The sequence below is a fragment of the Myxocyprinus asiaticus genome, chromosome 43 (genome assembly GCF_019703515.2).
Source record: "Myxocyprinus asiaticus isolate MX2 ecotype Aquarium Trade chromosome 43, UBuf_Myxa_2, whole genome shotgun sequence".
NCBI lineage: Eukaryota > Metazoa > Chordata > Actinopteri > Cypriniformes > Catostomidae > Myxocyprinus > Myxocyprinus asiaticus.
The window spans coordinates 29,251,953-29,275,464 of NC_059386.1; the positions used below are offsets into that span (position 1 = coordinate 29,251,953).

General features: G+C 37.4%; 1 protein-coding gene across 2 annotated transcripts in view; it reads left to right on the forward strand.

The window, feature by feature from the left end:
- LOC127433955 (cell adhesion molecule DSCAM-like) overlaps positions 1-13,775 on the forward strand; it is a 112,966-nt gene extending 99,191 nt beyond the window's left edge. The window contains exons 20-33 of one of the 2 annotated variants that reach the window (XM_051686345.1): positions 345-478; positions 1,051-1,204; positions 1,923-2,040; positions 2,674-2,834; positions 3,534-3,632; positions 4,547-4,735; positions 5,289-5,579; positions 6,393-6,569; positions 6,754-6,784; positions 7,444-7,559; positions 7,638-7,829; positions 8,524-8,721; positions 9,368-9,670; positions 12,101-13,775. In XM_051686345.1, the coding sequence (XP_051542305.1) occupies positions 345-478; positions 1,051-1,204; positions 1,923-2,040; positions 2,674-2,834; positions 3,534-3,632; positions 4,547-4,735; positions 5,289-5,579; positions 6,393-6,569; positions 6,754-6,784; positions 7,444-7,559; positions 7,638-7,829; positions 8,524-8,721; positions 9,368-9,670; positions 12,101-12,450 (2,513 nt within the window). In that variant the 3' untranslated portion in view covers positions 12,451-13,775. The remainder of the gene's footprint in view (positions 1-344; positions 479-1,050; positions 1,205-1,922; positions 2,041-2,673; positions 2,835-3,533; positions 3,633-4,546; positions 4,736-5,288; positions 5,580-6,392; positions 6,570-6,753; positions 6,785-7,443; positions 7,560-7,637; positions 7,830-8,523; positions 8,722-9,367; positions 9,671-12,100) is intronic. The other variant, XM_051686347.1, reaches the window with a different exon arrangement.
- Positions 13,776-23,512: the final 9,737 nt, after the last annotated feature.

Genomic DNA, 23,512 nt, shown 5'->3' on the forward strand with positions numbered 1-23,512 from the left:
TCACTTCTGAAGATATATATTTTACCACTGGAATCTTATGGATTATTGTATGTTGCCTTTACGTGATTTTTGGAGCTTCAAAGTTCTGTTCACCATTCACTTGCATTGTATGGACCTACAGAGTTGAGATATTTTTCTAAAAATCTTTGTTTGTGTTAAAGAAAGTCATACACATCTGGGGTGTTATGAGAGTGAGTAATGAGAGAATTCTCATTTTGTAGTGAACTATCCCTTTGATAATCAGAGTCAATTTTGATTTCATGTTGATTTTATCATTGTGCCTTTGGAAGTGCTAAAGCAATTAGCTATCTGTTCCTAAAACAGCCTGACTCTTGTCTCTGCAGTGCCGGGTCCGCCTGGCGGGGTGAAGGCAGCTGCTGCTTCCAGCTCTGTGGTGTATGTTTCCTGGCTCCCTCCAATGAAACTCAATGGCATCATTAGGAAATACACAGTGTTCTGTTCCAGCTCGTATCCCACGGTAAGACTCTCCAAACTTTAGTCTCAAAATAACAGGAGAGAAGTGCATCAGGCTGGCTATTGAGACAATGTTGTGTCATCAAGCTTAAGATCAAAATGACTCCACTTGCATCTGTGGTCACAATTTTTAAAACATTCTAGTGTGCATTCACGAAACAATTGTGGCACTTTTGCCTGCAGTATTCATTAACCACGCTATCTGCTCTGGTATAGCACTGCACCATGTGTATTTAAATTCAATAATTTTTATATTTTCAGTGTAAACACAGCACCTTTCTATGTAAATTACTCTTATTATGGATTGTGCCTTATTTACAAAAGTCAGTGCTATTTGCTTGATGCAATTAACATTATAATAATACCGCCGGCGAAAATAGCATGTGCAAATAAAGACCGCTTTCAGCAGGCACAAAATTATTCGAAGTTAATCCCTCCTTCTATGTGTCAAAGCCAGGAAAATATACAAGAATGTAGCCAAATATTCAACATTGGGGGGATACAAAATGTAAAAGTCAAACAATTGGTAACTGAAAACCATACTGTATGCAGTTTGTCTCTCAATTTGTCGTTCAGGTGGTCAGTGAGTTTGAAGTGTCCCCAGATGAATTCCTGCACCGGGTGCACAATCTTATTCGCAACAGGAAGTACAGTATCTGGGTGATGGCCGTTACTGCGGCCGGGCGTGGCAACAGCAGTGACATCATCACTGTTGAACCTCTGGCCAAAGGTGAGTGAAGTACCTTCATTCATAAGTTTTAAGTGGGAAAAGCAAGCTGATCTGCAGAGTGTTTTTAGTCAACCCCCCATGTCTGTAATTTTGTAAGTTGACTGCGTGGTGTAATTAACCGTGGTGTTGTATTTTGAGTTCTCTGCACTCTCACATGAGAAGCATGACAGTAAGGTAACAGCGATCTTTAGAATACAAAATGTTCCATGGTGTAAAAATATGCTGACTTAAAATGCATACTATAAAATATACAGTGTCCCTAAAAAGCATTTGAACTATTAAGCCACACTTAAAAATGTATGAATGCCTTTGCATTAAAGAACATCAAACCATATCAAACCAACTGGCATCTGCAAACAAATAAAGCTTCACTTTGTTTAGCCATTTCTGCAAATACTTTTAACCAACTAGCATGTAATGTTTTTTTATTTTGTGTTTTAAAGAATTGCTTGAAAAGTGCATATGCTTGTGCTATGTTTCTTTAAAATCAGTGCCGTTTGGTTTGATATTTAGTTATCTATTGATATTCATAGAGTACATTGTTAGTTGTCCAAATACTTTTAGGGGGCACTGTATGCTGAAATAAATACATACAGTATGCACTTTCTAATTTGCAGTATTGGTTTTCTGCAGTCAAATTTAGAATGGATGTTTGTGAAGTATTAAGCTTTCACAGATCAATAAAACAATACATTGAGGTGATTTAATATCTCAACAGCTCCTGCCAAGATCCTCACATTCAGTGGCACTGTCACAACACCATGGATGAGGGATGTTGTTTTACCCTGCAGAGCGGTCGGAGACCCACCTCCTGCTATCAAATGGCTGAAGGAAAGGTAAACAAACCGGGGTCAGGGTCACCAGAGGCATAATGCATGGAATTTACAATCTCAAACAAAATATTGACAAATGTATCCACCGAATGAATAAAACATGAGCATATTTGAATAAAGACCAAGGACAGTTTTGAATGAGGGGAGATTCAGAAACAGAAATCGCACCTTCGGTCTGATTTCCATTAATTTTCCAGTCGATTGTAATAAATAGATAAATACAGAATTTAGGGTTAAAGATTTTATAGCGATTGCACTCACAAAGGTTAATATTTACACAGATATTTTAGAGTTGTGCATAACTATAAAGCCAATATTAAAATAGAAATGTACATGTCTTTTTAATAATTTATTAATTTCCTTGAGGTTTCCAGGCCTGAATTCGTTCAGATTCCCTGATTTTCCCAGGTTGTACATGACCGTGCATACCCTGCTTTTATGCAAATGCTAGATATTTCAATATGTATTTCTTTCTAAATTCATTATCAAAGTGAAAAACAAACTGCAGCATTACCCTTTCATTCTAAGAGCAAACATAACCGTCTAAATACCTATAAGTCATATTAGTCATTGGGGAATGCTGTGAAATGTCAAACTCTACACCCTTCATTGACAATTCACACTGTTTCTCGACAGCGGGAGCCCGGCCCCTGCGGTCATTGATGGAAGACGCAGTATCCATGGAAACGGCAGCTTCATCATTAAAACTGTGAAAGCAGAGGATTCTGGGTACTACACATGTGTCGGCAGCAATAACTGGGGATCAGACGAAATAACTTTGAACCTGCAAGTCCAAGGTAAGTCAGACAATGTGGTAAACCCAAAAATGAAAATTATCTCATCATTTACTCACCCTCATGCCATTACAGATGTGTATGACTTTCTTTCCTATGCTGAACACAAATTAAGATTTTTAGAAGAATGTGTTAGCTCTGTTGGTCTATAAAATGCAAGTCAAAAGGGTCCAAATCTTTGAAGCTCAAAAAACCACATAGAGGCCACATAAAAGTAATCCATAAAACTCCTTTTTTACTATATATTCTCCTTTCTGCCCAGTAGGTGGTGATATGTATGAATTATGCAAATTACCAAAAACAAAAGAAGAAGAACTCTTAGGAGAGAAGAGCGCTTAGGATTTATAGTTAAAAAAAAGACTTAAATATTGATCTGTTTCTCACCCACACCTATCATATCGCTTCTGAAGACATGGATTTAACCACTGAAGTCATATGGATTACTTTTATGCTGCCTTTATTTGCTTTTGGAGCTTCAAAGTTTCAGAACCTGTTGACTTGCATTGTATAGACCTACAGAGCTGAGATATTCTTCTGAAAATCTTTGTTTGTGTTTAGCAGAAGAAAGAAAGTCATGCACATCTGGAGTTAATGATGAGAGAATTTTCATTTTTGGGTAAACTATTCCTTTAATCTTTTGTGTGGCCACTGTATAATCCTCTTATTGCGCAGCATTTCTCACTTTGTAAATATCATCTTCAGTCCCCCCTGACCAGCCTCGACTCACTGTGACCAAGACAACCACCACATCCATTACTGTGTCCTGGATACCAGGAGATAACGGTGGGAGCTCAATCAGAGGTGAGCGATGTGTTTTTTTTATTCCTTTCTGAAATGATCATTATTTAGTTCTTGTTCAGACAGACAGCAAAAATCAGATTCTTTGGTGGATCTGGCTCAAATCCAGAAAAAAAAAAAAAAAGATAAAATCAGATTTTTACAAACTAGCACATAGTTTGTTGCACATAGTAGTACGGTGTCAAACCATACAAGGTTTGAAATCTGATTAATGCTGCATTACTGTCATGTTGCAAATACCGTAATTGGGTGTTTTTTCAACTCCTAAAAAGAATGTTTTTTTTTTTTGTTTTTTTTTAAGGCAGACGCTATTTGCACCCCAGTACAAATAGTGGGAAATATTATTTGCACCCCAACCCTGGTACAAATAATGGGAGATGCGGTTTACATCTCAGTGCAAATTGTGTCAGATACTATTTGCACCCCTAGTTAAAAACTAACATACAGTATATTGACAGTACTGCAGCATGTATATTGTGTTTATTTAGAGTCCCACAGACACCCTGAACCAGCCCCTACCACTAAACCTAACCCTAACCTTCCCTTAAAAAAACTTTATCATGTGGTTTTGTTACAGTAAACATAGTATCACCATGGTATTTTGTAGTAAAATCATATTAACCACAAAATTAATCATGTTTATAAAATAAAACAATTACATAAACACCATATTACTGTAGTAACACCATTGTTAATTGAAAAAAAATCTATGGTTTCTGCCAAAAACATGTTTACTACAATATTACAATAGTAAAACTACCTTTATTTTCATTTTTATGTTTTATTATAAGTAGTATTAAAGATAGCAACCAATGTATATATATATATATATCGGATATTGAGCACAATGTGAGCAAACTTTAAAGTTAAATTCTGTGTGTCTGACTTCTGTCTGTCCGCTATGTGTCTTTATGCAGGATATATTCTGCAATACTCGGAAGACAACAGTGAGAAATGGGGAAGTATTTCCATCAGTCCTAGCGAGCGTTCCTACCGTCTGGAGAACCTCAATTGTGGCACCTGGTACAAGTTCACACTAACAGCCCAGAATGCTGTTGGGCCGGGCCGAATCAGTGAGATAATCGAAGCAAAGACTCATGGGAAAGGTGGGGTGTCACTGCTGAAGTGTGTAGTTTTTATGTTACAATACTTCCTTGCATCTTTATATGCAGAAATAAGTTTAAATCCTATTCGTAAGTTGGACTTAAAGTGTTAACATGGTGGCTATGTAGTGCTATCGAAACATTGCTCTTGTTTGCTTGAGCATCCCGACCATCCCAGCACAGCAGCATTGGCTTATGGCCAGTGGCATGGGTTTGGGGTGGGGCTACCTTTTTGGCTGACCAATGGCAGATTGGGGGAATGTTCAGGAAACCTGTTGGAAAACAGCTATTTTTTGCAATTTCGTTTGGTGATGCTAGTGGTACAGAAATTTCACACTTCACCTTAAAAGCGTCCCTGTCTGCAGTAAATACTTGGAAAATATTTTTTGCTCTGTAGTTCTAATTTTATAATTAGTCTAAAATACTGGTTTGTAATTGTTGTTCAGTCAAAATAATTAGCACTTTGCAGGTATGCACAAATTGCAATCCTCAACACACACTTCTGTTTCACCTCTATTTACTTTCTGTTCTACGCCGTCCTCTTTATCCATCACAGAGCCACAGTTCTCCAAAGAGCAAGAGCTGTTTGCAAGCATTAACACCACATGCGTCAAACTCAACCTGATTGGCTGGAATGATGGTGGCTGTCCAATAACCTCCTTCACTCTGGAATATCGGCCGATGGACAGCCCTGTGTGGACCAAGGCAAAGCGCACTTCTCTAACCAAGAGCTACAACCTGCAGGACCTCCAGGAAGCCACCTGGTATGAACTTCAGATGAAGGCCTATAACAGCGCCGGACTGGCTGAGAAACGCGTAAAATTTTCCACTCTGAACTACGATGGCAGTAAGTACTCTGTGTGGTGGGAATCCATGGGTTTTATATTTTCAAACCTCAAAGGATTGAAATCATTTTTGTTTGACATTGGGCTTTGATTGCACGCAACAATCTCAAGAATTATTTTTTAACCTCGTGTGTCCACACATACACATGCGTGGACACTGTATTTTGGCTTCATTATATGCAACGCATAATTTAAATTCATTTAAACCGACTGATCTCAGTTCACGAGACTCTGTGCTGTCAGTAAAGGGTTAAACTTTTGACACACTGAGTCATGTGACCAAACAACATGGCGCCTACCACAGCGGAGTTTGTCTTTGGGAGAAACGCCAACAAAACTACTTCGGTTAAGAAACCTAATTAAGCTTTTTACATTAAAACTTGTTTGAGACAAAAGATTAAAACAAGAGTCTCTAGTTTCATCCGATATGCCATTTTTTAAATTTAAGTGATTTATCGAGAAATGCCATGCTGATAAACACAATGTACACTAATGTGTACTTTAGCACATATTTTCCTTAGAAAACTTACACTGACTGTGCATTATCACACTGAGAATCAATGGGTTCATCCAAAAGCTGAAAAATGTTGCTTTCAGAGACTTTCTATAATTTGGTATTATTTAAAATTTCTCAGCTTAGTCCCACTTACCACATATGTTGCCATCAATTTTTAGGAAAACTATTTGCTCCATGTTTATTAGATGCTACCATTTACAAATAAAATAGGGAAATGGAAAATTCACACAGCAGTCACGCTTGGTTCTCAGGAGGTTAAAGCTAAAAATAAACATATTATGGCTCTCTGTGTTCAAAGGCACCATTCCTCCACTGGTGAAGACCGCAGTGAAGGACCCTGTGAAGAAAACCAGCAACGAAGGGATGAAGATGATGGTGACCATCTCCTGCATCCTAGTCGGAATGGTGCTGCTCTTCGTCCTGCTGATGGTGTTGAGGAGGAGGAGGAGAGAGCAAAGGCTGAAGAGGCTCAGGGGTCAGATATTCTTCATAGCTCTGTTTTTCTATGTTTTAAAAAACAGATGTAGATTTGTACGCATACATATAGGCAGCATATGTTGCCAGTTGAGACATTACCTGTGTAAGCCTTATTTTTTATGACTCGACAGTACATTAATATTCAGTTTATGTGTTAATAAAGCTTATTGTTTGTTCCACAGATGCAAAAAGTTTGGCTGAGATGCTTATGAGGTACACATTTTTTACTTTTTAAAGGAATGGTTAAACAAAATGAAAATTATGTGATCATTTACTCACCCTCATGTCGTTCCAAATCTGTATGACTTTCTGCCTTTGAACACAAAAATGAGATGTTTTGAAGAATACCCTGGACACTCTTTTCCGTATAATGACAGTGAATGAGGACTGGGGCTGTCAAGCTCCAAAAAAGCACCCTAAAAGTATAATAAAATTGGTCCATATACGACTTTATATTCCAAATCTACTAAAACCTTACGATGGCTTTGTGTGACAAATAGATAGAAATTTAAGTGAATATTCACTGAAAATCTTGACATCCACCCTAGCTCTCTTTGGCGCATTAATGAGAGAAATAGCGATATTTGTTCAATAAATTGGTTAATTTGCTTCACAAAATCGATCTGAATGATTTCTATGACGTGTAAATGAGCAGCTTGGAGATTCTTCAAAACATCTCCTTTTGTGTTCTATGGAAAAAAGAAAGTCATATGGGGATGGAACAAAATGAGGGTGAACTATCTCTTTAATGCTTTATTTTTCTTCATTGTCTGTGGTGTGCGCTGTGCTTTATTCTTCCAGTTGCTCAAGTGTCATCCTCACCTTTTCAAAGCTGAGATGTTATTCACAGTGTTGTTTGTGTTTTCCGCCAGTAAAAACACAAGGCCTTCAGACACAATGAACAAACAACAGCAGACCCTCCGCATGCACATCGACATTCCCCGAGCGCAGCTGCTCATTGAAGAGAGAGACACCATGGAAACAGTGGGTGAGTTGTGTTCACTGAACTGTATACCAGCCTGAACGTTTATCTGAGAATCAGAGATACTATAGAAGACTCTAATAGTTCCATCTCTCCCCTCACTTTTAGATGACAGATCGACAGTGCTGTTGACTGATAACGATTTTGGAGAAACTGCCAAACAGAAGTCGGCCACCGTCACGCACTCCGTCCACTATCAGTCACTGTCCCAGGCCACTGGTCCTCTGGTGGACGTTTCTGATGTACGACCTGGGACGAGTAAGAGCAGTCTCTCAAGTAAGCAAAAATTCTTGTAGAGATAGTTCACCCAAAAATTTTAATTATTTAATTATTATTTTACCCTCATGTTGTTCCAACCTGTATGATGGTGAATTGTTGAAGAATATGCTGGCCACTTTTTTCCTTAAAATGGAATGAATGAGGACTGGGGCTTCAAAATGACAAAAAGGCACAATGAAAATGTCATAAAGTTTGTGCGGTATATTCCAAGTCTTCTGAAGTCATATGATAGCTTTGTGTGAGGAACAGACTGAAATGTAAGTCATTATTCACCCATGATCTTCACCTTCAGTTGACTGTTAACTGTTCATGACTGAGTCAGTGAGTACCAGTGATTTGTAAACAAATCATTCCAATTGGTTTTCTGAACTGGAACAACTGATTTATAGAAAAGATCAAACTCAAACGAATCGTTCATTCACAAATCGAACCTTGCTACTTCTCTTATGAACATGCCAAGGAAAGCAAGAGCGGAGGTCAAGATTTTTCAGTGAATGATGAAAAGATTAGCCAGGATATGTTTCCAAAATTCACCTTTTGTGTTCCACAAAAGAAAGTCACACGGGTTTGAATATAACATTTTGGGTAAAATAATCCTATAACTTTTTTTTTACGTAACTATTTAGGTGTAAAAAATTTAGTGAATATTTGATTATGGTATTAAACACATTTTTTTAATAACTGTCCCCAGACCCTACATCACGCCGTACAGCTAAAGCCGGTCCTGCGGCTCGCAATCGCTACGCCAGTCAGTGGACGCTGAACCGCCCCCATCCCCCTGTCTCCGCCCACACACTCAGCACGGATTGGAGGCTGGGAACGCCCAGAGTGGCCGGCTCGGTGGACAAGGAGAGCGATAGCTACAGCGTCAGTCCATCCCAGGACACAGGTCAGTCTACTACTCTCTCAAAGAGCCTACAATGAAAATACATGTTTATATATTAAGCTTTTGTTACACTTTTGAAGTGTCGCGACATGTCTCAACTAAATCACTCCCATAATAATCAATGAAGCTTTCTACACAGGATTCCTTCTGAAATAAAATCAATGTATTTATAGATAACCTGAATTTATTTCTAGGAATTGTATTTGTTATATTTTTAAATAGCTATTACACCGTAAAATGGTTTTGCTATTTTAAAACATTAAAAATCTGGGTTTCAAATTTAACTTTAAACCTTGAAATAAACAGAAACTTTTACGGTTTTGAAAAATGTAAAACAACAAAATGTTATGATGTAAAACAAAAAGAAATACTTAATATTTAAATATTTAATAGACACCCTAAAGCAATGTAACCCAATGTTTGGTGCTTTCGGTGTGGAAACTGCTTTAACAACAAAGGTTTTTCATTAGAATGTTTAGATTTTGAGGTTTTGATCTGAAAATTTAGCAATTGCCTACTGCACTTCTCTTTGAAGAGATGCATAGAACGTCCATTTGCATCGATATGTGACGTCAAAGCTAAAATGTCTTCTGTTTTAAGTGTACAGTGATGTTGAGTTCTGACCCATTGTGTTCGGTCTTATGTTCAGACCGCGCTCGCAGCAGCATGGTCTCCACAGAGAGCGCGTCTTCTACATACGAAGAGCTGGCCAGAGCCTACGAACATGCAAAGATGGAGGAACAATTGCGACACGCCAAGTTCACCATCACTGAGTGCTTCATCTCAGACACGTCCTCCGAGCAGATGACCGCTGGCACCAACGATTACACGGACAGTATGACCTCCAGTACACCATCAGAATCAGGCATCTGCAGGTTCACTGCCTCACCACCCAAACCCCAGGACGTCTGCCGGGTCATAAACATGGCCGTACCCAAAGCCCACAGACCAGGTGAGAGTGCTGGAACATAATGATCAGCCTGAAAGATAATCATCAAAAATAGTTCTACCAGTTAATCTGATTGGCATTACAGCTTGTCTTAAAAGACCTTATGAAATAAAAATGGGAGTTTTGGGGCTTTAAATTCATGTCAATTAGCTTTGAGGTCAAATGCATATGTTAGTGTACAGCTAAAAGTTAACAATTTAACTTTCAAACAGATATACACAACATGTCTTTCTCTTCCGGGTATACAGACCAAAAATATTGATGACTCATCCTGCACTACTAATAAGATGCTCTAATAAGAAAACCCTTTTTCTCATAAATGATCTTACACTATATTTGTGAAACAGACAGCCTGATTAAAACATTTTTCATTGGTCATTTTGATGCACAATTCAAACAATTGGAAGAGGTCCTTCGGCACATTCCGTTAATGGTAAAAATCTAAATTGCTAAAAGTGGAGACAAGTGTTTTACATCGGAGAGCGACAATATAATGGTTCACAGCTGTAATGTAAATAAAGTCTTTTGGCTATTTAAAGCTGAAGTGTGTACCTTTTTCTGTGTTAAAATAGTTTTTCCTTTAGTTTAATATGCAGAGACAACTTTAAGTAAGCCATTTGTAGGGGCCTGGGTAGCTCAGTGGTAAAAGACGCTGGCTACCACCCCTGGAGTTTGCTATCCCAGGTTCGAATCCCAGGGTGTGATGAGTGACTCCAGCCAGGTCTCCTAAGCAACCAAATTGGCCCAGTTGCTAGGGAGGGTAGAGTCACATGGGGTAACCTCCTTGTGGTTGCTATAATGTGGTTCGTTCTCGGTGGGACGCGTGGTGAATTGAGTGTGGTTGCCACGGTGGATGGCGTGAAGCCTCCACACGCGCTATGTCTCCGTGGCAACACGCTCAACAAGCCATGTGATAAGATGTGCGGGTTGACAGTCTCAGACGCAGAGGCAACTGGGATTCATCCTCCGCCACCCGGACTGAGGCGAATCACTACGTGACCACGAGGACTTAGAGCGCATTGGGAATTGGGCATTCCAAATTGAAAAAAAAAAAAAAAAAACATTTGTAGGTTAAAAATAAAATAAAATAAATAAACCTTTAAACACTGTGTCTCTGTGGTGCTATAAAAATTCCTCTGTTTGTTTTGAGTGACCTGTCCTGCCTGACACAACAACATTGACTCAATCAGTGGTGTAAGTTGCACAAGGAAATGGCAGATATAACTAGATTCATTATATTGTCTGCCTAAAGTGTTGTGAGTAGTTTACTGGGGCTTTTTTGCTGTTTGTTTACTGGCCCAAGGCAAAAGAGCACACCCCCAAGTCTCTATCATGGTCCCTAGATATGTCTTGGCTCCCTCTTTCAATGCAAGTCTATGGGAGTTTTTCACCCCTTTTTCATCCATCAAGACAATTAGAAAATTATATAATAAAATACTGTATATTTTCATACATTTTGATGTTTTATTTTTTATATATTAACGATAATGCAACAAATCAGGACAAATCTAGAACAGGATTCATTACTTTCACACTGAAATTTCATGAGACGCATCTGGCTGTCAAACACATATTGAGCTACACATAACACACAAGATACACAAGCTACACATAAGTATTTTCTCAGACACTTATTGAGTCTAAATAGATGCAAAACTTACATAATTTCAGTAGTGCACCCAAATGACAATAGTCATATCACACTGTTCATGTGTTAAACTTGCTATAGTTTTACTTACATGTTGTTTTTTCATCAAATAGCAATGTCAAATGTAAATCAAGTCAATCACTGAAACATCAGAGCCGCCTTGAGTAAGAAATAGCATGTATAATATGTATGTGTAATCGCATATGGGATACAGATAATTCACCATTGTTGCACAGAAGATCAGTGTGATCTATAGGATTTATTTGTATGAATATAGTACAAATTTATCTTGTAGTAAACAAAGAAATATATATCCTGTGGTAGTAAACTTATGTAGATATGAATTAATAATAAAAATATAATTTATGGAAGTGCAAAAAAAAAACAAAAAAACAAAAAACTCTAATGACCCTATACACTTTTGCTACTCAAAAATAAAAAATAAAACATTTTTTAAAAATCTGCAATTTCGGCATTTATTTGTGTTACACTGTTAATAAGCGTAAGATTAAGGAATACTAAAGAGGTGTGGGCATAACTCCAAAAAATAGATGAGGTACTGAGGAGGAATGAGGTCCCGGGTCACTAAAGACCCGAGGTATGCGTTTAAGGGTTAAAGGTATCTTTAATGCACGGTGCGTGACAAGTTACTTGCCAAAGTTTAATACTTAGGGTTAGGTGTTTGTTCAAATCCCTTACCCTAAGTATGAGCAATAGTAATAAATAGCACCACTAAATATTCTAAGTTGTCATTGGTGAAAACCGGTCCCTTTCTCTTCCTGTAGGAGGGGAGCTCGTACACCTGCCTCCGTACCTGCGAATGGACTTCCTTTTGAACCGGGGTGTTTCCGGAGGGTCTCGGGAGGCAGCGATGGGCCAGGCCTGTTTGGAGCCGCAGAAGACCCGCTCGCTAAAGCGCCCTGCCCTGCTGGAGCCAACGCCTATGGAGGTGCCAACCAGCAGGGACGTGCAGCAGTGGCAGCCAGGCACGGCCTCTACACTCCCACAGAGAGAGGCCGGATCGGACTTGGCGCAGGCTGCCAAAATCAGCACTTCCCAGGAATCACTACTGGACTCCAGAGGACACTTAAAACAGAACAACAATCCATACGCAAAGTCCTACACACTGGTATAACAAAGAACGGACAGCTGCAAACGAAACAAAAAACTAGCAAAAAGTGAACTCCACGCGCGGTTGTATATATGTTTCCCATTCCGTTCGGAAGGGCCACTTCTAACAGTTTTATTTTATGCTTTTTTAAACGGTGAATTCACTTCTTCAGAATGACTCCACACGCACAGATTGCCAAAATGATTTTATTATATTATTAACGATGACTATGATCATTTACTAATTTATTTATTTTAGCGGTTAGTGTGCACAAACTAATGACTGGGAGCCCATTATGTTTTCGTTTTTATTTTCTACTTGTGTAACTAGTTTGAGATAACGATGTGTGCGAGCGAGAGTGATTACCACTGGTCCAAAGTTGTCACCGTTCTCCGACTGTTGAAATCTGTTTCCTGGGAGTGCATGGGGACAAACCAATTTAAAACAAAGATGGCAGTCTGAAAACAGACCGCTGGAGGGTCCAGCCCAGAATTTTTTCACCAGAAAAATAATAAAATGTGAAGATTTCGTATTCTTATGAGTATAAATATATAAAAAGATATATATAAAATGAGAAATCACTTTTATTTGTGGGTATTACAGGGATTTTTTCTTTTTATTTGGTTAATAAAGTCCTTTAGTCATGTTTGCACATATCTTGTTTAACCTAGAAAAGTCTTGATTAATGATTATTTGTGTTCCATTCTCTAATGGTGCAATATGAAAATCCGTAAAACACATGTGCTTTCTACTGTACTGTATCTCGCCCATGACATCAGAGAGCTTGAGCAAATGAAATGATAAATTCTGTTGTAAAACAGCTGTGGTACAAGTAAAGGTTGATTTAGCATGTTGGGGGAGATTTGACCACCTGTATGTAGTGCACTAGGAAGTGTCTTTAGGGCACGCTCTCTCTGTTGTCTTCACTAGATTTATTTTTGCTGCACTGCAGTAATGCTCCGCTACAGGGAAAACTGAGACAATCTAAAGAGATCCCCTAAAAAGATAAGAATTACAATTATGATGATAATAATAAATAACCATGACCAGTTTTATAGGATTATGGACTGTATGGTAGCAATATGTTATTGTTGCCGCTCTGCACCAAACTGTCTTGCAGGGACAGTTATGATGAAAGAATTCTGTGAGATAATATTTCGCTATATTTGATTAGATAATTCTATTGTCCTCACTATACTCATTTTAAAAATGTTTTTGTTTTCTCACCTTTTTCTTTTTTCTTTCTTTCTTTTTTTTTTTTTTTTTTTTTTTTTTTGGACAGGGTGCTCACAGTTGTGACACTCCAGAAAAGATTTTCCATGATAATCCTGTCGACTAATAAAAGGTTGATCCCCAAATGAAACTGGCAGTTTGGTTAACACATTTCATTTTATTCTGGGATGTAAAAGGGATGGAGTGATGTGAGAAGACATGATGTGCTGTGTAAATGAACAGCTTAATATTTAAACCGAGATGAGTGTGACTGCCTTCAAAGAGACAAACTTAATCAAGAGCAAAGACACAGAATCACTCTTCATCAGATCATCTATATCTGGTAAGAAGCAGGAACTCAATGAATGTACAACCACACATTCTCAAATCCAGAGAGAAAGCAGAACGTTGCTTTTCTTGCTGGTGTGCTGATTTTCCTACCTAAGATTGACCCAGGGAGGCACAACAAATCAATATTAGCAAAGCAAACATAATGGAAATAGTTCACATCACAACTAAATTCAAGAATAGTTCATCCAAAATGAAAATTCTGTCATTAATTATTAACCCTCATGTCATTTGTTTAAAATACAGCACAAGAGTCGTACAGACCAAGGATTTCTAAAATATTGATTCAAATTTAAATTTTTTGCCATTTTTAGAGCTTGACAGCCCTCGACCCTTCTTAGTAGTGCTGGGTATTTTGATTAATTCCAGTAACTCGAGTCTTTTGAATCTATTCACCAAAAAGATTAGTTCACTGATTCATTCAGTCACCATTTCTGCAGATAACATCCCTTGCCGGTAAGTGGTGACAAATGAGTGCCTTTTGTGTGTTACGAGTGAGTCATTGAATCATTTGGATTCAATTGATTCGTTAAAATAACACCAAGTTGTTCACGACCAAAACAATGGAAGTGAACTAAAATAGATTCATTCAAAAACACTGATTCATACACAAACAAAACACTACTACCATTCACTTTCATGCTATGGAACAACAGTGTAAACATTTGCCTAACATCACCTTTTGGGTCAGGCTATGTCCAACAGTGTTTTCTTTTTTAAACACTCTCCGTCCACACTGCCATTTTCAAACTTTTTCCAAAAGTTGCTCATCCACACTGAAATGTCCGAAAACACTTAAATCCCTACGCAATACTGCACATGCGAAGAAAAATGTAAGAAGAATGGCCCTGCGTCATTTCCACGTACGGTCTGAAACGCAATTGTCCTCGTGTTCTGTCGCTGGACAGCAATTCTGAGTGAACTTCCTGTCATTTTTGGAGGAACTCAATGTGAAGGTTGTACAAAGAAACATTTATCTTTAACATTGCTATTAAAGTGGATAGGCACAACAAAGTCTCTACAACATGGTCCGCCATCTTGATTGTTTTGGGTTAAATTGATCACATGACAATGTCACGAAAACAAATACATCATCATTTTCTAATATCTCCATTTTCCCTGTCCACACTAAGTTTTCACATTTTTGAACAGCTCCATTTTCACTGGACAAAAACGGCATCTCAATGCGGAAGGAAAGACCAAACCGTAGTGAAATTAATTGCGTTTTCAAACGAAAACGTATTAGTGTAGACGTGGCCTTAGAAAGAAAGTTAAATGGGTTGGGAACGACATGAAGGTGAGTATATGATGACAAGATTTTCATTTGTGGGGTGAACAAATTCTTAAAGTTTCTAGTCTTAAAGGAATATTCAAGGTTCAAAATAAGTTAAGCTCAATCAACAGAATTTGTGGCATAATGTTGATTAGTACAAAAAAAAAAAGGACTCGTCCATCCTTTTCTCGTTACAGCGAGACACTTTCAATGGAAGTGAATGTGAATTTTTGGAGGGTTTAAAGGCAGAAATGGAAGCTTATAATTTTATAAAAGCACTTAAATTAATTCCTCTTTTAAAACTTGAGTATTATTTGAGCTGTTTAAATCATAATTGTTACAGTCATTTTAGGGTTTGTTGACATTACATCGTCATGGCGATGAAATTGTAAAATTGGCTTTAACCAGACTATTTAGTAGAGAATGGACACTTCTATTAAAATGAATGGGAGAAACGGTCAACGGATGTAGAAAGGAAGTCCCACCTATAGGTAAAACAGACATTGCCTGTCAATCAACTTGAGAACGTGCATGTGCATTAGCTGTACAAGCCTGGTAAAGAAGCGCAATTTATGATTCCAGTGTTATCAGATCTTACTCATAATCTTAACCAAACGTTTTTGAGATTTCAGTGTTCCCCCATTCAAGTAAATAGCTAGGAACTGCACTTTCATGACTGGAAATAGCTTCCCGAGAGCGTTCCATAGATGGCCGACAGTGGACTGAATTCCTAGAAAGACTTTGCTATAACCAAAGTCTATTTAGCAAGTCAGTCCATTGGCGGCCATCTTTGGAATGCTCTCAAAGTCTTTTTAGCAAGTCAGTCCAAAATCTGACAACACTGGCATCATAAATTGTGCTTCTTTACCTCGGATTTAGTTAAAAAACACAATTTTCTCATCTTGTATAGCTAATGTGCATGCGTGTTCTCGAGTTGATTGAAAGGCGATGTCTGTATCTAAAAGGTGATTGGCACTTCTACCTGTAAGGTGGAACTTCCTTTCAGAAAGTGATTTTATTACACTAAAATCATGTTAACAACACACGAGAGGTCTGCACGTGCCTTAAAATGAAACCCGAACCCGACCCGTACCCGAGACCGTGTGGCCCAACCCTACCCGGCCCGAACGATACCGTCAGATTATAAGCCCGAACCCGACCCGAAATCGCTCACTATCTTTATAATTTCTTCTCCTTGCAAATACTTTTGCAATAGGCTATATTTATGTTAGCATATAGGCAACATTCGTTACAGTACTGAAACAGTAAACATACACAGTTTTAACAAGGCATGGCAGCACCTTAGTACACTAGAACAGAACGGAAAAAAGCATTGATTTACCGTTTATGCCCTGAAACTTTGCATTGTGCAGAACAGTCTGCAATAATAATAATAATATGAAACAGTGCAACAGTCCCCTCTTAAGAGCCTGAACTTGTTCAGAACGCTGAATCTTTGTGAACCCTGCGCTAAAAACAATCTAGATGCAGTGTAAAGAATGAAACAGAGCGCATGTGTCTCAGTATGCATTTTTGAAAACGTAAAGTTCTTTAAACTTGACATGGTGTTTAAACAGTGGTCCTGCGCAAGACGCTGAAGAAATAGCAAGACATGGCGCAACATTCAAAGACATTCGTCCAGCATGTGTTTACATAGGAAAACAATGGGGAAACAGAACAGATGCACGCATAAAACACGTTTGGTGTGAACAGCCCCTAACTCGGCGAAATCGAAAGGATTCATACGACTTTTCTAAATTTGCCTAATGCTTATGATATCGTACGACTGCACTCCTATGAATTCGTACAACTTTCACTACAGTCAATGATGTCGCTGGACATTGTTTCCATCTATTACGTGATAATTACTTGCTTCAGTCACACACAACAGCTTCCTATTATTTTTACACACTCTACTGATCAGTTAGGTTTAAATAAGGGGTTTGGGTAAGGGCATAATATTAATAAGCATGTCCTTAACACCTCGTGAGCGAAACTCGCGCTTACTTCCGCATTTGACATCCGGGCATTTGTACGTGATGAAATATAAATATGAACAAACTCATACAAAATCCTAGAAATCCTAGAAACTGAAATCGAAATGGGGCCCCGTGTTGGTCGGTTGCTTGGGGCCTCAGAAATCGTAAACCAGCCCCTGGAATGGTGCATTCAATACCGGACGCTTCGCTACCTGATACAGGACAACAGGCTTCCTGTATGGGATAAAATCGGGGACAGATTGGACCGTTACGGGACCATTGTAAACCCTAGCAGCAATAAACATTTCATATGCCACCTCTCTCATTTTTTAAGCCATTGTCTGTGACAAATGTAATATCTGAGACTGCCCTCATGAAAGCATCCATTGCTAAACTCTCATTGCTAAACTCTCACGCATAGTGAATACGCAACTAACGTGGACGTGCTAGCAAAAGCGACTGCTGTCTGAACAGAAACAAATCCGATCTGTCCACATATAACCTGCAGTTTGAACAAACATATTGGATTTGAGAATAAATCTGATATTTCCTGCAATGTGAACAAAGCGGGTACCAGGCTGATTTTAGGCAAGGCAAATAGTCTTTGCTAGCTTTGCTAGCTTTGCTAGTTTTGTAGTGTTTTCCCCCATAGAGCACCGCACACTTCACCGTCTATCTCTGTGTGAGTGAGCGCCACACGAGCGGCTGTGAAAGTGATTCTCTCCCAAATTGCTCTATTGATTCAGAGGCTTTCAGCGGAGCGCGAGACTGCCGGTCTTCCCGGAGCGCTCGGACAGAAATTGGTTTTATGGTGCTATGTCGGCCCTGTGGGTAATAGGGGAACACGTTACTCATCGTGACAACTATATTCTCCATCTTTCTCAGAAGTGCACAACAAATTAAGCATCGCTGTCACATATTTATAGACTGTCTCGCTCAGTTGTCATAAATAAAGCTGTAGTCATCTGAAATCTGATTCTACCTTAGAAAAACAGCTGTCAGAAGCCCAAAATTGATTGCATCTGCCAATGAAGAAAACCTGACTGATTTCCTCTTATTAAGTTCTGTTAACTGCCATTACTTCTGCTTGAGATGTGTAAAAACAGGCTGTGTTTGCCATTGGAATACTAGCATACTGCGCACTGTACACTGCCTAATATCATTAAAATAGTATGTGAAACATTATCCATTATGCAGAATTAAACATTTCAAACAGAAGCATGCTACATGTTTGTCACACAACCTTACGGGCATGTTGAATTGAACAAGGAGCGTCTAGTTCTCATTTAGGAACTAAAAAATAAAATAAAATCTTAACTCTAGCAGTCCAATCAAATGAGTCAATGAAAACTGAAAAGTCACAGCTGATGCACATTTTGGCAAATCTGAGTAGTCAGAAAATGTGTATACTGTATACTTTATAAATAAGAAGAGTAGTACGCTAGTGTTTGGAATGGAATGCTAGTGTACTGCACTGTATACACTAAACACTGGCTACTATTTAAATAATTCTGTATGTGTAAAGGTATTATGCAAGGATTAACATTTCAAACCCCTTGTTTTAAACAGTCAAATGCTACATTATTGTCACATTTTAAAGGAATAATTCTGGTTCAGTACAAGTTAAGCTCAACTGATAGGATTTTGTTGCATAATGTTGATTAGTACAAAAAATAATTTAGACTTATCCCTACTTTAAAACCAAAAATCGAGGTTATAGTGAGGCACTTATAATGGAAGTGAATGGGGCCAATTTTTGGATGGTTTAAAGGCAGAAATGTGAAGCTTATAATTTTATACAAGCACTTACATTAATTCTTCTGTTAAAACCTATTATTTGAACTGTAAATTGGTTTGAATTGTAATTTTTATATTCATTTTAGGGTTTGTTGGCATTACAAAATCATTGTAGCAAAGTTGTAAAATTGGCTATAACTTCACACAGGAAAGGTTAGTAAGTGATTTTATCACACTAAAATCATGTTGACATGCACATTGTTTACATCTTGTGGCTATAATTTTGAAATAGTGAATATTTTAACGTTTACGCATTGGCCCCATTCAGTTCCGTTATAAGAGACTCACTGTAACCCAGATTTTCTTTTTTTTTTTTTTTTTTTTTTTATTTAAGAAAAGGAGGGGCAAGTAAAAATATATGTTTATGGTAATCAATATTATACCCCAAATGCTGTTTATTTTAGCGTAACTTTTATTGAACCCGGAACGTTCCTTTAATTTAACAAGTGGCACCCAGTTTTTTTTTTTTTTTTTCTTGAAAATATATTTCAAAAACATAATTTTTAATCCACTTTTGTGTATAACACAAGAAATACAAATGGTGAAAAGTAGTATAGTATGCTATTCCAAACCTGACCAGTTTGTATTTGGACTTATAGTGATCTGTTATTGCATGCACAGAATGTATTTGATCATTTCTTAGTTAATGGATTTCCACTCCAAGTCTGTATTTAGATTGTGAGTTTGACAGCTCTCACTTTATTTTCGGAGTTTGAATTTACAGTTTAGCAGAGTAGTGACCAATAAAGATACCTCCACACATTTCTTTTTGTGAGCAATAGCTCGTGGATCTTTTTGAATCCCTCAGAGCTTTTGTTGCTTTACTGGGTATTTCTTCAACTCCCCCACCCAGCTGAGACATAATGAACCTGTCAGGCCTCAGCATGTGGTTCTGTACAGATAAACTTCTCTAATTAGACCCATGAGAGGGATTTTCTCTGAACTTCTATAAAAACCACCTATATACTCACAGAGCTCAGTGTCTGCTGTATACTGTATTCTGCAGTTTATTTGAGTACAGTAAAATACTAAATCTACTGCATTTAATGGGACTGTGTTGTGGTGGGAAGCAGGTTAATGACGACTAGAGGAGCTTCTGTCTGGAACCTTTTCTCTGTTTTAAATTATTGTTTGTTAATTCATTAAAGTAATTAAGTAAATCCCTTTCACAGATCAATATACCAAGACTCGATCAAGAGTGAATTCATCACAGTGGCTACACTTGAAACTAAAGGCAATCAGTCAATGACTTAACGGACAGCGTTTGGAATAAAGGTATCATTCCAAAGCAAACTAGTTGCAGACTGGCTTCTAATGAACCATAAAGTCATGTGTAATGAACTAGAACAAATTCAGATGAGATTTAACCAAGCAAATATTTAATGACTACAATGATTATTTTTTAGTAGAAATAGTATCAAACATTGAAAAAAAAAAATAGGCATTTATAAATTAAAGGAATATTCTGGATTCAATTCAAGTTTAGCTCAATCAAGAGCATTTGTGACATAATGTTGATTACCACCATTTACTTAAAAAAAAAAAAAAAAACCTGGGTTTTAGTAAGGCACTTACAATGGAAGTGAATGGTGCCAATCCGTAAATGTTAACATACTCACTGTTTTAAAAGTATAGCGACAAGATGTAAACAATATGCATGTTAACATGATTTTAGTGTGATAAAATCACTTACTAACCTTTTATGTGTAAAGTTATAGTCAATTTTGCAACTTTGTTTCCATGACAACATAAAAACCCTAAAACAACCATAAAAACGACGATTTAAACAACTTTACAGCTCAAATAATACATGAGTCTTAACAGAAGAATTCATCTAAGTACTTTTATAAAATCATAAGTTTCACATTTCTGCATGTAAACCCTCCAGTAATTGGCCCCATTCACTTCCATTGTGAGTGCCTCATTGTAACCTCGATTTTTATGCGTTCTGGTCAATTATGACCCAGGAGAGGTAGATCATAATTTTTAAATACCACATAGTTTTTAGTATGGGAACCAAACTTTAGGACTTTGTCAAGACTATCAAAATACACATTATAATTTTTTTCTAAAATGTTTAAATAAAATGAAGCATATATAAGCATTAAAAAAAAATTTTTTAAATCTTTTGTGTTCGCTGGTCAATTTTGACTCAGGCATCAATTGTGGCTTTACACATGATATTATGTAGATTTTTTTTTTGTACATTTATGAATATGATTATCACTTATAAACACTTCACCTACTTTTTCCCTTACTCTCTTACACACTTTTTTGACTCTCACTCGGACTGCATCTTGTTTACAAACATGCACACACACATACACATACAGTCACACACAGACAAGCACACATTCCAGTACAAAACAGACATGACAGATGTAACAAACATAACAAATGAACTAAATCAAAGGCACTAATGTCTAAAGGGGATGTGGTGAGAGCAAAAAGTTCATGCACACGTTAGTCTAAATCTGAAAGAGTAAATCGTCCACATTTTACCCTGCACCCATCTGATGCCCAACCAGTTTACAGCATACTCAAGCATCAACATTCGGCAGTTCATGCAAGTAAATAGATTAGATTTTGCTCAAAAACATAGTAAAGAAGTATTAATGTAGTATACTTGAGTTGCACAGTTGTTTCGATGAAGTTTACTTGAAAAAAAATACGTTGGTTTCATAACTTTTGACCACCAAGTTGTATTGAGCAGTTATGAGTAATAGGAAATTCATTCAAATTACTAGTTATTCTCACATTAGATGTTAATATCAATTATATATTAGATAAAATCTAAGTTATATTTAGATAAAATTTCACAGAAATGTTGATAAAAAAAAATAAACAAAAAAAAGAAAAAAAAAGATGTCTTCACATGTATCACACTGGTTTTGCTGTAATGTATATTTGTATATTCAAAGAATTTCTAATGACATAAAAATGACATATTAAATAACTTATATATTAATATATTTGTCAGTTAACATGCTAAAATATAAATCTTTTTACATTTATGAACAGTTAAGAACCTATTAATGACTTACAATATAGTTTTAGAAGAAAACCATCATGTTATGAATGATTTATAAGCTTGAATGTTCCAGGTCAAAATTGACCCGCAAATGCAAAAGGTTTATGCAGATTCTGAATGCAATAGAGGGTTAAACAAAAGGAGGGAATTAGTCTAAATCAATTTTTTGTGGTAATCAACACTATGCCACAAATGCTGTCGATTGAGCTGAACTTGTATTGACCCTCTTCATTTTCTTTTAATACGTCTATGCTGCCTTCAAAACTTTGTCCAGATGAAGGCATATTAGCAGTCATAATGTTACATATACATTTTATTAGGAAGTTCCATTCGGAGGTCCAGAACTTTAGTTCAGAAGGAAGGAAGTTCAGCAGGAACAAAGGAAGGTGCAATTTAAATATTAGAGACAGCATTGTTTAGGTCTTCCCAATATTTATTCAGTTCACATATGATTATTATTTCCAACTGTTTGGTGTCAGGAATATCACAATACACAACACTGTTTGTTGACAAAAACATTGATTTGGATAATATGATAACAATAATTCACAAACATAATATATATTAATCTATACAGTACAGACAGTGAGGAATACAACAGAGGTTATTGGTAAAAGCAGTCGGTTTGTCAATCTTAGTGAGTTTATGACGCCGTACAGGATGTTTTCCTTGAGCAACATTCTTCTTCATATAGCATTTGCATTAAACATTAACTCCCTCTTTGGTTTTCTGGTCTTAAACACAGCAAATATGTTCACACGAGTGCTTAACACTTTAGGGTGGATATAACACCTTAATGTTGATGAGAGGTACAATTCATACATCTGTTTGTATTTATCAAAAAAATAACAAAAGCATTTGAAAAGGAAAGAGTATTGTATTGAAAAAATCTATGTACTAGGGAAAACCAAATCACATTTTATCCCTGACAGATGACAGCAAAAGGCAAATTGGCACTTCGCCTCTCATCTGCCCCCTCCCCCACCCCCAATCTACCCCCATGACCACCACCCAAGAACAGTGCAGTTTATTTGGCATGCAACTCCCTGCCCTAATGGTGCCATTGGGCCCGCGTGGGGCCAGGGCTGCCCTGCATGGGTGTTATTATGATTTCACCACTTGCTTCTTCTTCTGGAACTTTCTGAACTGCGACTGGATGGCAACGGCGGCCTTCTCTGTCTCAGGGGCCTTCATGTCGATGTCGAAGTCCTCTGCGGGGACGTCCTTCTTGGACGGGTCTGTAGAAGGACATGGAATATTGAAATGATATTGGCCTATGCATTTGTTACTGTAGTTCTGATAAAACAGTGTACAGGAGGCAGAATCTAAAGTCATACCCAATAAATTCAGTCAACATTATTTTATATTGATGAGATCAACTTTTCAGGCTTGTTTCTATTTTATTTGGTTGATTAGGTTTGACCTTGAACTTTATTGCTAAAACTA